This window comes from Leuciscus leuciscus, assembly GCF_965113295.1.
Source record: "Leuciscus leuciscus genome assembly, chromosome: 9".
Lineage (NCBI taxonomy): Eukaryota > Metazoa > Chordata > Actinopteri > Cypriniformes > Leuciscidae > Leuciscus > Leuciscus leuciscus.
This window is the reverse complement of record NC_138733.1, coordinates 10,617,431-10,633,154: the sequence shown is the minus strand read 5'-3', so window position 1 is coordinate 10,633,154 and position 15,724 is coordinate 10,617,431. Positions and strand designations below refer to the sequence as shown.

The following is a 15,724-nucleotide window of genomic DNA, read 5'->3' as shown; positions in this document are numbered from 1 at the left end:
AAGAAAGAAAGATAAATAATATTTCCTTATTTCCTTTTTTATTTGCAAGAACATTTTAATAACTGATACCTGAATATGCAACTTCTCTGACTTTGAAAACATATGACCACTAAACTCTAGACAGCATGTGCAGCACTGGAGATTTATTAACTTTTATTTTCTAAATATTTTAACAGTGAACTGATTGTTCTGACTGATACTTACTGAACTGATCTGGACTCTTTAATCACAGGAAGAAGCTTCTGAGGAGCCTTTAGTTGTTCAGTTTTATTGTCTCTTCCAACAAAATCATTAATATCAAACTTGTCCAGCTTCTCCTCTGATGTCAACAACACAAAGACTAAAGCTGACCACTGAGATGAAGAGAGATTGACTTCCTTTATTCTTCCAGATTTCAGATACTGTTGTATTTCCTCCACTAGTGAACGATCACCCAGTTCATTCAGACAGTGGAACAGATTGATGGATTTCTCTGGGGAGTCAATGGTCCTGATCTTCTCCTTGATGTACTCAACTGTTTCCTCATTGCTGTCAGATCTGCTTGTCTGTTTCATTAGTCTTTGTAGGAGAATCTGATTAGACTCCACTGACAGACCCAGAAGAAACCGCAGGAAAAGATCCAGATGGCCATTTTTACTCTGTAGAGCCTCATCCACAGCTCTCTGATGTACATCTGATAAACTATGCTTCAGAAACATGGATATGGCACAAAAATCCCTAGAGAAAACCTGTGAGCTATTGTTTTTATAAAAGAGGTGCACATATAGAGCCGCTAGATGTTCCTGAATGCTCAGATGAACAAAGCAGAAGACTTTCCCCAGAATCAAGCCAGACTCCTCTCTGAAGATCTGAGTGCACAATCCTGAGTACACTGATGCTTCTGTCACATCAATGCCACACTCTCGCAGGTCTTCCTCATAGAAGATCACATTGCCTTTCACAAGCTGCTGAAAAGCCAGTTTCCCCAGTTTGAGGATCATGTCTTCATCGGTCACGTTCTTCTCATAGTCCTTCTCATGTTTGATGTTGGTCTGAAGGATCAGGAGGTGTGTGTACATCTGAGTGAGAGTCTTGGGAATCTCTCCAGTCTCTGCTTCGCTCAACATATTCTCCAGAACAGTGGCTGAGATCCAGCAAAACACTGGGATCTGGCACATGATGTAGAGGCTCCTTGATGACTTCAGGTGTGTGATGATTGTATTGGCCAGACTCTGATCACTGATTCTCTTCCTGAAGTATTCCTCCTTCTGTGGATCATTGAAGCCTCGTACCTCTGTCACTCGATGGACACACTCAGAGGGGACGAGATCGGCTGCTGCTGGTCTGGAGGTGATCCAGATGAGAGCAGAGGGAAGCAGATTCCCCACAATGAGGTTCGTCAGCAGCACGTCCACTGAGGTCTCTTTGGTCTGATCCCGTAGAATCTCATTGGTGTGAAAGTTTAAGGGCAGACGACACTCATCCAGACCATCAAAGATGAACAACACTTTATATTTGTCTTTGGATATTTCCATTTCTTTAGTTTCAGGGAAAAAGACATGAAGAAGATCTGAAAGACTGAGTGTTTTGTCCTTCATCAGATTGATCTCTCTGAAAGGAAGTGGAAATATGAGCTGGACGTCCTGATTCTCTTTCTCTTCAGCCCAGTCCAGAATGAACTTCTGCACAGAGACGGATTTTCCAATGCCAGCGACTCCCTTTGTCAGCACAGTTCTGATGGGTTTGTCTTGTCCAGGTAAAAGTCTAAAGATGTCATTGCATTTGATCGGTGTGTCCTCTGTTGCTGCTCTCCTGGATTGCGTCTCAATCTGTCTCACCTCATGTTCATTACTGATCTCTCCACTCTCACTCTCTGTGATGTAGAGCTCTGCGTAAATCTCATTCAGGAGTGTTGGGTTTCCCTGCTGTGCGGTTCCTTCATACAGACACTCAAACCTCTTCCTCAGACTTGTTTTAAGTTTAGATTTACGACTGTAGAATTAAAATAACACATTATTACATTTCAGTCGACAAAAAAATAAATGCAAATTTGCAATAATTCAATAATAGAGCAACTTTACATATTTGTGTACAACATTCATATTGTAGAGCCTAATTGGCTCCAGAAATTCTAAATCAACAGACATCGCATTTAAACAAGAAAAACACACGACAATGTGATGTTTCTGCTGATGTGTGGAGATGCTTTACCAATATAAAATGTATGGTAAAACATCAGGTGAGGATTAAATTACTAAGAAATAATTCACAAGAATTTACAGTCTTGTGCACCAAAATACTAAGCAATAAAAATGTAGAAAGAATTTGATCAGTTTATATTCTTTCTAGTATATCTGTAAACATGCTACTTTTGTATTGTTTTGTTATTGTTGACATTATTGTATGTTGTTTGCACGTTGCACTGATGAATGGATATACACCTTGCAGAATTTACTAAATGTTAAAATATACTTTTTTCTCTTTGCATTTTTTTCCTTATAGTATGGTGTCATGTAGAGTGACAGGAATGCATAGAAAGAGAGAAAGAGGAAGGAAATCGGGACATGACTCAGGCTGGAATCTAACCTGGGTCCCCATGTACCAATAGCTCAGATACATGTCAAGTGCTCTACCATGTGAGCCACTCAGTCTGACAAATCTGCAAAATGTTAATAATTTATAAAAATGGGAAAGATCATAAAAATGTAGTGCCGCCCTTTACATATGCTCATTATAAAGGGGTCCTATTATGCCCTTTGACAAACTCTTGATTTTGTTTTTGGGGTTTACTATGTTTTCATGCTTGATTGTTCAAAAAACGCATTATATTTCACATTATTACAGCTCTCTCCCCAGTCTGTCAGGGTTCTGCCCTGGCAGTCTTGTCTATGTTGTCTTTGTTTCATGTTTCTATGTTTGTCTTGTGTTTGAGTGGCTCTGTCTTAGTTTCTTTTGCAATTCCAGTTTTTTTTATTTTTAGGATCTTAGTTTTTTTACTCTTCATTTTGTTTGCTTTAGTTATTTTTATTTCTTTACTTTTTGTTTCTCTAGTCATTGGTCTTAGTTTAATTTTGGTTCTCTTAATTGTTGCTATATCTTGTCTGTCTTGTGTGTTCCTGCCCTGTATCCTGAGTTCCCTGGCCACTGACTCTTAACTGCCTGACTGGTGCAGCTATCTAACCCTTGTTTGGGTTACAGAACCTCTGGTTCTGTGAGGCTCTACTTGGCGGCAAGACTGGTGCTACATCTGAGATCTACATCAAGCTACGAGTTCCTTGTGTTCCTGCCTGGTCTTTCCTTTGGAGCTGCCTCTATTGTACTCACGTCATCGCTATCTTCATGATGGTCTCAGTGGTCACCTGAACTGTGGTTCACGCTTCACTTTCCCTGCTGTCTCAAGTCTTCAGTCTTGTTAATAAAAAACCCTTGTCAGCTCATTTGCTTTTGGGTCCTATCTCTTGCAGAATTGTGACACAATTTCTCTCGAACGGGCCTTTTTGATGAAGCCCCTCCTTCCGAAATATGAAATGGGCTGTGATTGGTTAGCTGGCCCAGTGTGTTGTGATTGGCACTGCTTGGTGTTCACGCCCCTTCATAACCACGAGCTCTACTCAGTTGTAAATATTAATGATGGTGTCAATTTCAAACCCGATTCAGACTTTGAATGAACAAGAGGATCGTGCTGAACAGATTTCATTTATGAATTTTGCAAGCATGGATTTCACAGGATGTTTCAGAATGGTATTTTTTGATGTGTGTGTTTCTGGAAAAGCTTTTGTGCGTATAGCCTCATTCGCCTGCATTGTACTCTCTTCTGGAATCTGCTCTCCATAAAATGTGCAGCGCACAGACAAACGTTGAGGTTATAATGTTTTAATGTTATAATTCTGTTAAATAAAATGGTAACACTTTACAATAAGGTTCATTAGTTAACATTAGTTAACTACCTTAGAATGAACAATACTTCATCAGCATTTATTAACCTTAGTCAATGTTAATTTCAACATTTACTAATACATTATTAAAATCAAAGGTTGTATTTGTTAACATTAGTTAATGCACTGTTAACTAACATGAACAAACAATGAATAGCTGTATTTTTATTAACTTACATTAACAAAGATTTACTAATACAGTTACAAATGTAGGTAACACTTTATTTTTCAGTGTTCTTGTTACATATGTTACATGTACTTACCATAGTAATGACAGTAAATTATGCATAATTACATGCAATTAACCCTCAACCAAACCCTAACTCTACCCTAACCCTATAGTAAGTACATGTAGTTAATTAATATTACTCAGTACTTAAATATATAATTACACTGTAACAATTACACCTTAAAATAAAGTGTAACCCAAATGTATTGCTCATTGTTAGTTCATGTTAGTTAATACATTAACTAATGTTAACTAATAAACCTTATTGTAAAGTGTTACCAATCAAATATCTTCTTTTGGTGTGGACTTTGATCTTTGTAACCTAGCAGATCTTTTTTATGCTCAACCAGCAACATTACACACTAACTAAAGTTGAAAAAGTGAAAAAGCATAATAGGACCCCTTTAATACTGTGTGTCATTACTTGGGTGATCCACAGCTGTCTTTTAGTTTTGTGATAGTTGTTCATGAGTCCCTTGTTTGTCCTGAGCAGTTTAATGCCAACTGATCTTCAGAAAAATACTTGTGGTCCCGCAAACTCTTTGGTTTTCCAGCATCTTCTGCACATTTGATGTTTTCCAACAAAGACTAGGATTTTGAAATCCATCTTTTCTAAGGACAATTGAGGGACTCATACACAACTCTTACAAAATATGCAAACACTCACTGATGCTTAAGAAGCCAACACAATGCATTAAGAAATGAAAACTTTTGGAATGATCGGGCTAAATTGTTATATATTTTTGGTTTTCTTTTCTGGGAAACATTCTATATACTATTTATGTAAATCATCCGGGTACATTTAAACAAAATAAGAAAAATTCACACATCTCAAGCCTTTTCAAAAGTTTACATCCCCAGCTCTTAATTGGCTTCTTGAGCATCAGTGAATTTTTGCAGCTTTTCCTTAGTGTTTGCAAATAATACTGATACCATATGTATGCAGAAATACTGTACCGGAGTGCAGATGATTTATGATGTGATGGTGGATCCATAGACCAGTCACTCTTCATAGACACACAGCTGGGCTCTGGTGAGAATGATGATTTCTTTTGAGCATTGAAACGCACTGGAGGAGGATTCATAGACCAGTCACTCTTCATAGACAAACAGCTGGGCTCTGGTGAGAATGATGATTTCTTTTGAGCATTGAAACGCACTGGAGGAGGATTCATAGACCAGTCACTCTTCATAGACAAACAGCTGGGCTCTGGTGAGAATGATGATTTCTTTTGAGCATTGAAACGCACTGGAGGAGGATCCATAGACCAGTCACTCTTCATAGACACACAGCTGGGCTCTGGTGAGTCTGGTGATTTCTGCTGGACTGAACTGTAAGAGAGGAGTGTAACATTTAAACTGTAACATTTGGCTCACCTCTAAAATCACATCAAATTTAAATAAACACATTATATACAACAACATGTGACTAATCCCCTCAATCATTAAACTGACCTCTAGTAAGAACCACTTCAATCTGTAAACACTTATTTAATTATTTATTTAGGGCCCAAACATACAGGGACACAAAAATGTCAGTAAATCAGACACTTATAGCACATTAGCAAAACGAATGAATAAACATACACTTCCACTTTCAAGAGAAAACATTGAAACATTTATTTGTGTGAAGATATGCTTTCCAATCTGTATTTAAAGGTATAGCGGAGGATGTTTTACTTCCTGGTGGGTAACCTATACTATTGGTCCTCCTAATTGTCAATCATTCTGGTGAATCAATCAAACTTTTCAAAAAGTGGAGAGGGCGGGTCTTATCTAAAATTTGGAAAGATCCTCCGCTATACCTTTAATATGGGGATAGTATACTAATATAAATGACAAGAATTTCCAATTTCAGGCAAAAAACATACTGTACATTACACAAGCTCTATTAGTATATCTGTACCTGTGGAAATAGATGACCTCAGATATTTCTGAATCTGATAAACTTGATGATTGTTTGTGAATGGAATAACAGAAGTGAAGAACAGAAGAGTGAGGGTCATTATAATGGACACCAGTTCACCTGTTCTCCACCATCAGTACTAGCTGTTCCCACACATGTACCAAAATGTCAGTGTTTTAATTCATCTTTGTTCATTTTAGATTTAAAACACACATACTATAAACATAAACTGCACATATCAATTTTTCTCTATTATATAAATATGGAATAATGGCAAGGACCACTTGCTTCTCATTATGTTCACATTAACATCTTTTTCAATAATTTAATGTTCCAGAGTTAATTATTATGCATATAGCATACAGTTGCAGTATAACATTATAACATTTTACAACTGTTTGTTCCTGAAGCACTCAAACAATTTATAATACTATACAAGAGAGATAAATAATACTACACAATTATACTATAATATAAAACCAGCATATCTTTATACCTAACTTCACCGTGGCATTTTACTGGTGTATCAATATTTAGCCTACTATTTCTTATCTTTAATAAGAGTACCTGGTTTCTTCATCACTGGATGTCTGAGTGTCATCCATATTGGATCAGGATAGCTGGATCTTCCACCTTCACCAAAACACTGACTCACAAAACTAAACCAACACAGAGTCACAATAATAATAATTAGTGTTATTTTAGACAATTAGTTGAGTATTTCTCTTTTTGTAAATATTATGGAATTTTGAAAGTGTAAACGTGTAAAATCTAAAGCATTTTTTTTTATATATCAAAGCAATGACGAATTGATCCACAGATTAATCCTCAGACTCTGCTGCTGTACTGACAGTCTGAAGAGTTTCGAAAATGTCTACTAGTACTGAGAAATACATAGAAAGAAACTGTTGTTAATGTTATGTAGCTAACGTTACTAGTTGAAGTGATGGTGTGAAACTTTGGTATAACGTCTGTGGTGAGCATTTTGAGGTAAACTTGGCAGCTTTAAATATAGGAAAAAGGCATTGCGAACATCATGTAACCATTACAAAAATAATCTTACAGCAAATGCCGAAATAAACAACTGAAAATAGTTCGTAGTTTTACTTTTTGCGTCCTCTGAATAAAAAAAATAGCGCGTAAAAAACAGAAGGTATACATAAATAGACTAACCCACACTACACAAATATGCAAGTATGTATGCTAATAAACAGAGTTCTGTCAGGTCCATTAAGTCAAGAACACACAGACAATAAAAATAATTTAATAATTTTTATTGAATAGATTGCAAACAAGTTGATGTTCCTGAATTGAAATTTGGCCGTATGGCTCTGTTCAGGGAGTCCTCTGACCTTTCATGAGCACTATGAAATAGCAGAGAGTCAGAGGACAGCAGCAGCAGCATTAGGGAACGCTCACACAGTTTAGGACTGTGAGAGCTAAAATATCCCCCCAAACAAAACCACACCTGGCAATCCTCTGAGATACAGAGGATGATTTTATTTTTAACAATTTATATGCTTAGTAATCTACAAATATATACGGATAATTTGCAATATGTTATAATCAGATGAGCCCTGACCACCCATGAGTTAGCAGAATCAGGGGACAGCAGCAGCAGTATGTTCTGATCAGACGAGTCCCCTGACCATCCATGAGTTAGCAGAAGTCAGGGGACAGCAGCAGCAGTATGTTCTGATCAGATGAGTCCCCTGACCATCCATGAGTTAGCAGAAGTCAGGGGACAGCAGCAGTATGAGGAGATAGCAGCCGCATATAGGGACAGCATTATCAGCATGAGGGGATGGAGCAGCAGCATAAGGGCGCTCACGTTATTTTGACTAGATGAGCTATCCCCCCCAAAACAGAAATTGAGTGTCTCGAACGGTGTCGTCTGAGCCACCCTAATATAGCAATTTATATTATGGTAAAAATAATTAATTACTGAAATGACTATTCAAGACCGCAATAGCTAAAACATGCTGTTACCTAGAATTATCTGTCTTTGAACTGTTTTGACGGTCTACAGTGTAAGCGCTATGAAGAGATGACTAAACCTCCTTCTGAGAAACGAGCTAGATGAAGGAATTAAACAGCTTTTTACCAGCATACAGATCACCAGAAGCGAGCAGCAAGCATGTATGAGCAAACTGAATGTGCTTTAAATAGGGCACCTTGTTTGAGCTTTGGCCATTGAGCAGCGAGGGGAGTTAGCCAGCTAATGCAGCTCAGCTGACGGGACAGTGTTGTTAGCAAATAGCATTAGCAGCGTCTTGACTAGCACCTGGCCTGCCAGAACTGACGCTGACGCTCAATTTAAACTAAAAAACCCAAAGCTAAAATGGACAACGATTAAGATTACGTGCAGTATGATTCGATAAGAGCGAGGTCTATAGGCTTCATATCGTCGACCAAGAACTGTAACTGCGCTCGATGTTGTACGGTGAAGAATCACCGCAGTTTACCGGTAGGCTTTAGTACCAATATACGTACTAAACTAAAAGCAATCTTCAAGAATGCTTTTTAGACTAATGATGAGATTTGGTACTTACTCTTGTCTTTATTCTTTCTTGGACATGTGACGCAGATATTTTTTGGTAGGCTATAAAATGGCGCCCGAGTCCCAACAAAGATAAGTTTCACTTTTGTTTTGGACTGAGGCCAAGTCATAACAGCAGTGGAATAGACCATTGCAGATTCAAAGGGGTGCTTTCATACTATTGAATAAATCTGACTGTCAGTGCTTTACCATAGGGAAATAACTAAACAACTAAAAAATAAGTATCTAAAAGTTTTGGAAATCAATTTAGATTTTTTTGTATCACATAAATGTTTGGAATTATTCACATTACAAAACTTGCGTAGCTGCTCCACCACAGTGCCAATTCAAATAGGCTACTAGTGCAATTATTAAAATATTCCTTCCTATAATCCTCACACTGAATTTTAATATTTGCGTATGTAACCCCAGTAATGATACCCGCTATATTAAAGGCTGGGGCCTGGGTAAGTATTCGTGTCAATATTGTGATTACATATAATAATCACATGTATTCCATTCCCTTCAGCAGCAATAAAGACTATTGGATCAAATACTTGTCTTATGAGTCTTTTTATGTATTTGAATGTGAAATGTAATAAAATAATATGAAAATTCAAATCAGTCTTTTGGAATAAAATAAAATATCAAATAAAATAAGTTTAAAGGATTTACAATTTCAGAAAATAAACCAAACACTTAGCCTATCTCACAAGTGTTAAACACCCTCAAATGTATAACTGTTTAACTCAATAACACAGTCTTCAAATATACTCAATGAACTACTCAGTAATTTAAATCAAAACTCACTTAAATGGGCCCACATTCACGCTCTCATTCACACACAGTGTACACTCTACGTTGCAGGCCTGATGTTTTCCCGAACGCGATGTGTCCCGCGATTACTGCCGACGACAGCGCGCGCGAGCGGCTGTCTCACTCTCCCGCGATGCAACAGAGGAACTCCGGGCTTTTTCCGGTCACCCGGAGCGCTATCTGTTGAGACGATCTATCCCTCGTTGCCAGAGGAACTCCGGGCTTTTCCGGTCACCCGGGCTGCGTTCCAGTCCAAAGTTGTCATGCCCTTCACTTGCTAACTTCCCTCCGTCTCGTTCACTCGGATGTACGTCATTGCGAGTGCCCACTACTGCACTACTGGCGGAAACTGCAATGGGCTGAATTGGAACGTCCTAAGCCCTTGATCACTTGGAATCAGCTGTAGTTGATTTATTATTTACATTTTTTTTCCTTTAAGAATTTGTTTAATGCAGCATCCAAATGTTTATATGTGTGTTTGGGTTGTTTTAAATAAATAAAAAAATATATAATATATCATAGAGTTGTCTGCTGTGGTGGTGATTAAACGAGATCTGTGGTGACGTCACAATCGTACTGCATTGTGGGACATATAGGTGCCTGAAGTGTACATATGAAGTAGACTCGCTCCCTCGGTCAAAATCGAGGGAACGAGGGTCTGTCCATCTAAACTTCCCTCGTCCACTTCACGAAGTGGAACGCACTTCAAAATGGCGGCAGGGATTCCCCTGAGGGGAAGTGCTTAGGGAAGTTCGCAAGTGTGTGTCTAAAAGTGGACTGGAACGCAGCACCGGAGCGCTATCTGGTTCGCCTCCCGAATGCGATCGGCTCGTTGCTCGCGCGAATCACCTCACGAGCGCATGGAGGGAAATCCAGAATGAATATCACAAATAATTGCTAAATAAAGTTCTTATTAGCAAAGCAACAATACTAATGACTGATTAAGTCTGTATATACGGGATTATCGTGTGAAAATCCTAATATTTAGCCTTCACAATCTTTTTCCTCGTCCGACTCGTCTCGTTTCTCCTTCTTCTCACTATCATTCAGCCACACCCTTTCTCTCGTCAATTGCGCCATACGTCAGTACGTAAATCAGATATTAAACATTAAATAATATTATATATAATTATATAACTATATACATACAGATGAAAACACTGTAAAGGCACAGACTAAATAAAATATACACATTATAATGTAAAATAAACATTACTTTCAAATTGAGTTTCTTTAGGCTCACCGGGCTACAGTCCAAAAGAAGTTTATCTCTTAGATCTAGGATTGACTTTTTTCTAATTTCATCTTCTATCCATAACTATGTAAAAGATGCTTCTCACGTCACTGCCCCCTTATCAGATCATAAATTAGTTGCAATAAAATTGAGTGACATCAATGATAACCCGAGAATGAGGGGCTATTGGAAACTACAAGACAAGGCAAAAAATTTTATAATAGTATCATCAATCTTACCAAATAATTATTTACCGTATTAACCAGAGATTATAAAAAAAAAATTGGGAGTTCTTTAAATATAAAGCTAGATATATTGCAGTTAAAAGAAGTAAGGAACTTAAAGATATTAAACATAAAACTGATTCAGAGTTGGTTAATAGACATAGGCCCGGTTTCACAGACAGGGTTTAGATTAACCCAGGATTAGCCCTTACTTCAGTTAGGACATTTAAGTAGCTTTTATAACCATGCCTTAGGAAAAAAACATTACTGGTGTGCATCTTGAGACAAAATAATGGCACTGACATATTTTATTATCTGTCAGTGCAAGTTGCTTTCAGTTAAAACAGCTCAAACATGCACTTTAGTCTGGGACTAAGCTTAAACTATGTCTGTGAAACCGGGGGTTAATGTATTACTAGCTAAAGATAAGATTACAGAAGAAGAAGATAATGGAAATAAAAAAAAATACATCTGGATTTCGACAGAGCTTACTTAGAGTTGGCCAAAGGTACATATATAAGGTCTCGGGCAAAATGGCTTGAGGAGGGGAAAAATAATTCTAGCAATTTTTTTGTCCTGGAAAAAAGAAACGGTCAGAGGAAAGCTCTTTCAGCACTTAACATCGATGGAGTTATCTCTAAAGACCCAAAAGAAATATCAGAATTTGTTACCAAATTTTATAGCAATCTTTATACCTCTAAATTTAACTATGACATCTGTGAAAAATGTATTGCTATAATTAAACACCGTATTACAATTATTGATCGTGAATTTAGTCAAATTTCTGACGCTGATTTGTCAATAGATGAAATTAATCAAGCTCTGCACTCAATGAAAAAAAGTAAATCCCCTGGTATTGACGGGCTTTCAGTAGAATTTTATCTCCACTTCTGGGAGTTTATTAAATTGCCTTTATTTTATATGTATAAGGAATGCATCAGTCAGGGAGAAATTACCTCTACTATGAAAAAGGGAGTTAGGCTATATCCCTTATACCCAAGTCAAGCAAGGACCCTTTATTAATTGACAATTGGCGGCCTATTACTACGTTCATAGAGCTAGCCTTTTCACTGATTGTGTTATAGAGACTTTTGGACTGTTAGGTTTTTGTAAGGCACTGGATGAGTAAACCCCCCTGGGTGCCGGTCAGAGCACCAATAATGAGGAGACAGGTAATCAAGTTTAGTCTGTGTATTAGCAGGGAAAGGTAGGGCCACAGATGTACAGTGACAGATGTAGATAGTCTGCAAAAATAAGTACAATAAAGAGATAAGTGAAATGGAAGTGAAACTAAAATACATACAACAGCAAACATTCACGGTTGCATAGTGAAATCAAAGTATTCCTAATTCACATCAGTGATATTTCTTTCATAAACATACAAATAAATGAAGGAAAGAGGGTATTCCACAGAGAACTACAAGCAATAAGTGATAACGTGTCACTATAAATATACAGCTCCCATATAGATAGAATGGTGACGTATATGAACTGTATTTACATAAACATAATGCTAATCACTGATTCTGTATTGTAGCTTCTAGACAGAACAACATGGTATCATTAAAACATTGTTAGGAACCAATAACACTGGTTTACATCCAAGTTATGAATGAATAATCGCAAATATGAAAATATCACTAAACTGAATACCACAGAATGATCGTTACAGGGCATGTTTGGGCATGTTCGTCTGAAAACAGACGCATATAACACGAAAGCAATCACTGTTAACACAAATATAAATACAATCGGCTTACTTTGTGGTCAGTGACTAACACCTTGATGTTCAATCTGTAGCAATCCCCACAACCAAACTAGGATCGTCATTCTTTCAGCCAGCAGCTCGAATAGATTGCACGAACACAGCAAACAACGACAGCTTAACGAACTACGCTGCCCTCTTTCGTCATACTACTATGACTACAGTTTCATAATTAAAGTCCCTTTGCAGGAGCCTTCAATACAGCCGCCCCCAAAGATGCAAAGCATCTTTGCTTCCATGAAAGGCGACTTAACCAGTCAGTGCTGGGGGCCTATCCTTTGGTAATGCCGGCAGGATTACCAGGCGGGCTACCGGTCGGGTATACACTTGACCCTTTATCTGGACATCAGCGGACCTGACATGACCATCGGGGCTTTGGTAGGTCTTGATCACTTGTCCTACAGGCCATAGGCTCCGAGGTAGTTGGGGGTCCACAATCATCACAACCGTCCGTTCCTTTAGGTTGGGAGGAGAGGCCTGCGATTTCTGCCGGGTTTGGAGACTAGGGAGGTAGTCCCGTATGAACCTGGACCGGAAACGATCCGCTATGATCTGGGAGTGTCTCCAGTGACGGCGACTCAACATCTCTGACTCGGGGTACACGGCTTGAGGCAGAGATCCATCGGGCCGCCCCATGAGGAGACTATTTGGTGTCACCGGGTCAGCATCAGCCACGTCTGACGATACATAGCCCAAGGGTTTCGAGTTCAGAATGGCTTCTACTTCCAACAAGACCGTCATTAAGACCTCCTCCGGAACTGACTGTGGACCCAAAACTGTGTACAAGGCTGATTTAACTGACCTTACCTCCCTCTCCCAAACTCCACCAAAGTGAGGGGCAGATGGAGGATTAAAGTGGAAGTGGATTCGTTGGCGGGCAAGTTGACGCTGCAGGTCAGGAAGCAGTGCGGCATAAGCTTCCCGTAACTCCCTTTGACCCCCGCGGAAGTTCGTACCTTGATCCGACCATAATTCTGCAGGTGTTCCTCTTCTCGCGATAAACCTTCTAAGGGCCATAAGGAATGAGTCACTACTCATGCTCGGGAGTAGGTCCAAATGCACAGCTCTTGTGGTCAGGCATTTAAAGAGAATACCCCAACGCTTCTCGGTACGTCTCCCAATTGACCTTTCGCCGGCCCCTCCCCCAAAACGGCCATTGTCCAATCACACATCATAGCAACCGTTACTATGTGAGCAGGTCCGACAAACATTCTCCAAGCAAGATGGTGAAGCGGTGCGCCCACGGCGTTTGTAAATATGTGGAATAAGGGCTGCCTCCGACAAAAAAACATTTTCTAGTCGACTATAGTTATTCATTTAAGCCATTAGTGGACAAATCGCCCCTTTATATTAATTGAATTACTTAAATAGGCTATATAGCCTACAGGATAATGAGCGTTTACGTAATATAGCCGCACTCAAGCGCACGACCGCACGCATAAAGCTTGCCGCAAAGAACCGGTAAAAGTAATTTGGGGTCAGTAAGATTTTTTAAGAAATTAAGAAAAGTAATAGGCAAGGATGCATTCAATTGATCAAAAGTGACAGTATAGACATTTATAACGTTAGAAAAGCTTTCTATTTCAGAAAACTCTGAAACGTTCAATTCATCAAAGAATCCTAAAAAAAAAAGAAGAAAAAAAAAAGTTTTCTACATGGATAACAATCAGAAATATTTATTGAGCAGTAAATCAGCGTATTATTCCCTCAGGTAGGTTGCACGTTTTCTTGCGTGGGTGGATGTTGGAATCAATAGGCTAATCACGTTGTTTGCATTCGCCTATGATTTGCCGAAATCAAAATGCTGACATTGAAAGTCCCGCTCGGAGCGGTAAATCAAACAATGATTTGTCCCTAAATAATGATATATTAAATCATAATATATCATATATTATTATTATTGATAGGATGATAACAGGTGTCGTGATCAGCACTGCTGCTGTATCAGTCAGTGGTTAGATCAGCTTTGCAGTAAAAAAAACAGGACAAGGGAGATATAAATTATGCATTATTAATTATGACAAATAAATTATGCCCAAAATACGGGACATTTGGCAACCCTAACGTTAGTTTTTTCCCTTCCCCAAGAACAAAGCACATAACGTTAGCAGGGCTGAACTGGAACAAAACAATAAAAATCAAATTTGCTAATAAAAATGAGCAAAATATAGCTAGCAGCTCAGATAACTGCGATTGTCTGCAACAAATCGGAGAAAATCAAGACAGAAGAAGAGGTCTACGATGCCTACGGATGCTGGTTGATCACAAACTTCCAAGGTGCCGTCTGCAAGTGTGTTTATTTCGATTGTCGCGCTGGTCGTGTTTGACCATTTGTTTGTCGGACGTAGCAACAGTAACTAAGGGGGGCGGGGCTCGGCGAAAGGTCAATTTTGACTAACAGGGGGCCAAAGCAATCCACTCCACAAGAATGGAAGGCAGGCTTATAAAGTTGTAATCGCGCAGAAGGTAAATCCGCCATTTTAGGGATCGTCGGTTGGGCCCTCCACCGTTGACATTCTGGGCAGTCGCGCTGAAACCGCCGGATTGCTTCGCGGCCTCTGAGAATCCAGTAGTATCTCCGGATCTCCCCGAACAACCTTTCCGATCCAGGGTGATGTAACTGGTCATCATAATGCTGAATGATCAAACGTGTGACGGGGTGACTAGAATCCAGGACCAGAGGATGTAAAATGGAATCTTCAAAGCCGGACACTCTGCGCAAACGACCTCCCACCCTCATCAGACCGCTTGACGGATCTATTTCAGGAGCTAGGGTAATTAGTCGACTCCCAGACCTTACTGGCTTTCCAGTCTCTAGCAGTTTATAATCCTCAGGGAAGGATTCCTGCTGCACCTGTTTGAGGATACGGACCTCAGCCTGGCGGTAATCCTCAGCTCCTGGAGAAGTCCCTGAATCCAAGTTGGGCCGAAGTTCTTGTGTTGTAACATCCAATAGTTCTTGCCAGGTGTTATAGTTCCATCCATCCATGTTGCCAGAAGAGGGAGACAAGGTATTGATCCCACAGAAGGTGGATTTCCGCAGTTCAACTTGGTCTATCTTGGGCTCAGACTTGGGGATTACTGGCCATTCTTTGGT

General features: G+C 39.2%; 1 protein-coding gene and 2 long non-coding RNA genes across 4 annotated transcripts in view; 1 reads left to right on the top strand and 2 right to left on the bottom strand.

Moving 5' to 3' along the window:
* LOC309506436 (NACHT, LRR and PYD domains-containing protein 3-like) overlaps positions 1-15,724 on the bottom strand; it is a 271,279-nt gene that overhangs the window by 102,451 nt on the left and 153,104 nt on the right. For both annotated transcript variants that reach the window (XM_082180383.1, XM_082180384.1), the window contains exons 7-8: positions 5,101-5,475; positions 205-1,971 (exon numbers count right to left, since the gene is read on the bottom strand). In XM_082180383.1, the coding sequence (XP_082036509.1) occupies positions 205-1,971; positions 5,101-5,475 (2,142 nt within the window). The remainder of the gene's footprint in view (positions 1-204; positions 1,972-5,100; positions 5,476-15,724) is intronic.
* LOC309506464 lies at positions 3,001-5,094 on the bottom strand. Its single transcript, XR_014208768.1, has 2 exons — positions 4,381-5,094; positions 3,001-3,138 (listed from the first exon to the last, which is right to left on the bottom strand). It is a non-coding gene; the product is annotated as an uncharacterized lncRNA (long non-coding RNA).
* LOC309506453 overlaps positions 3,136-15,724 on the top strand; it is a 191,062-nt gene continuing 178,473 nt past the window's right edge. The window contains exon 1 of the long non-coding RNA XR_014208755.1: positions 3,136-3,841. This is a non-coding gene — a long non-coding RNA (uncharacterized lncRNA). The remainder of the gene's footprint in view (positions 3,842-15,724) is intronic.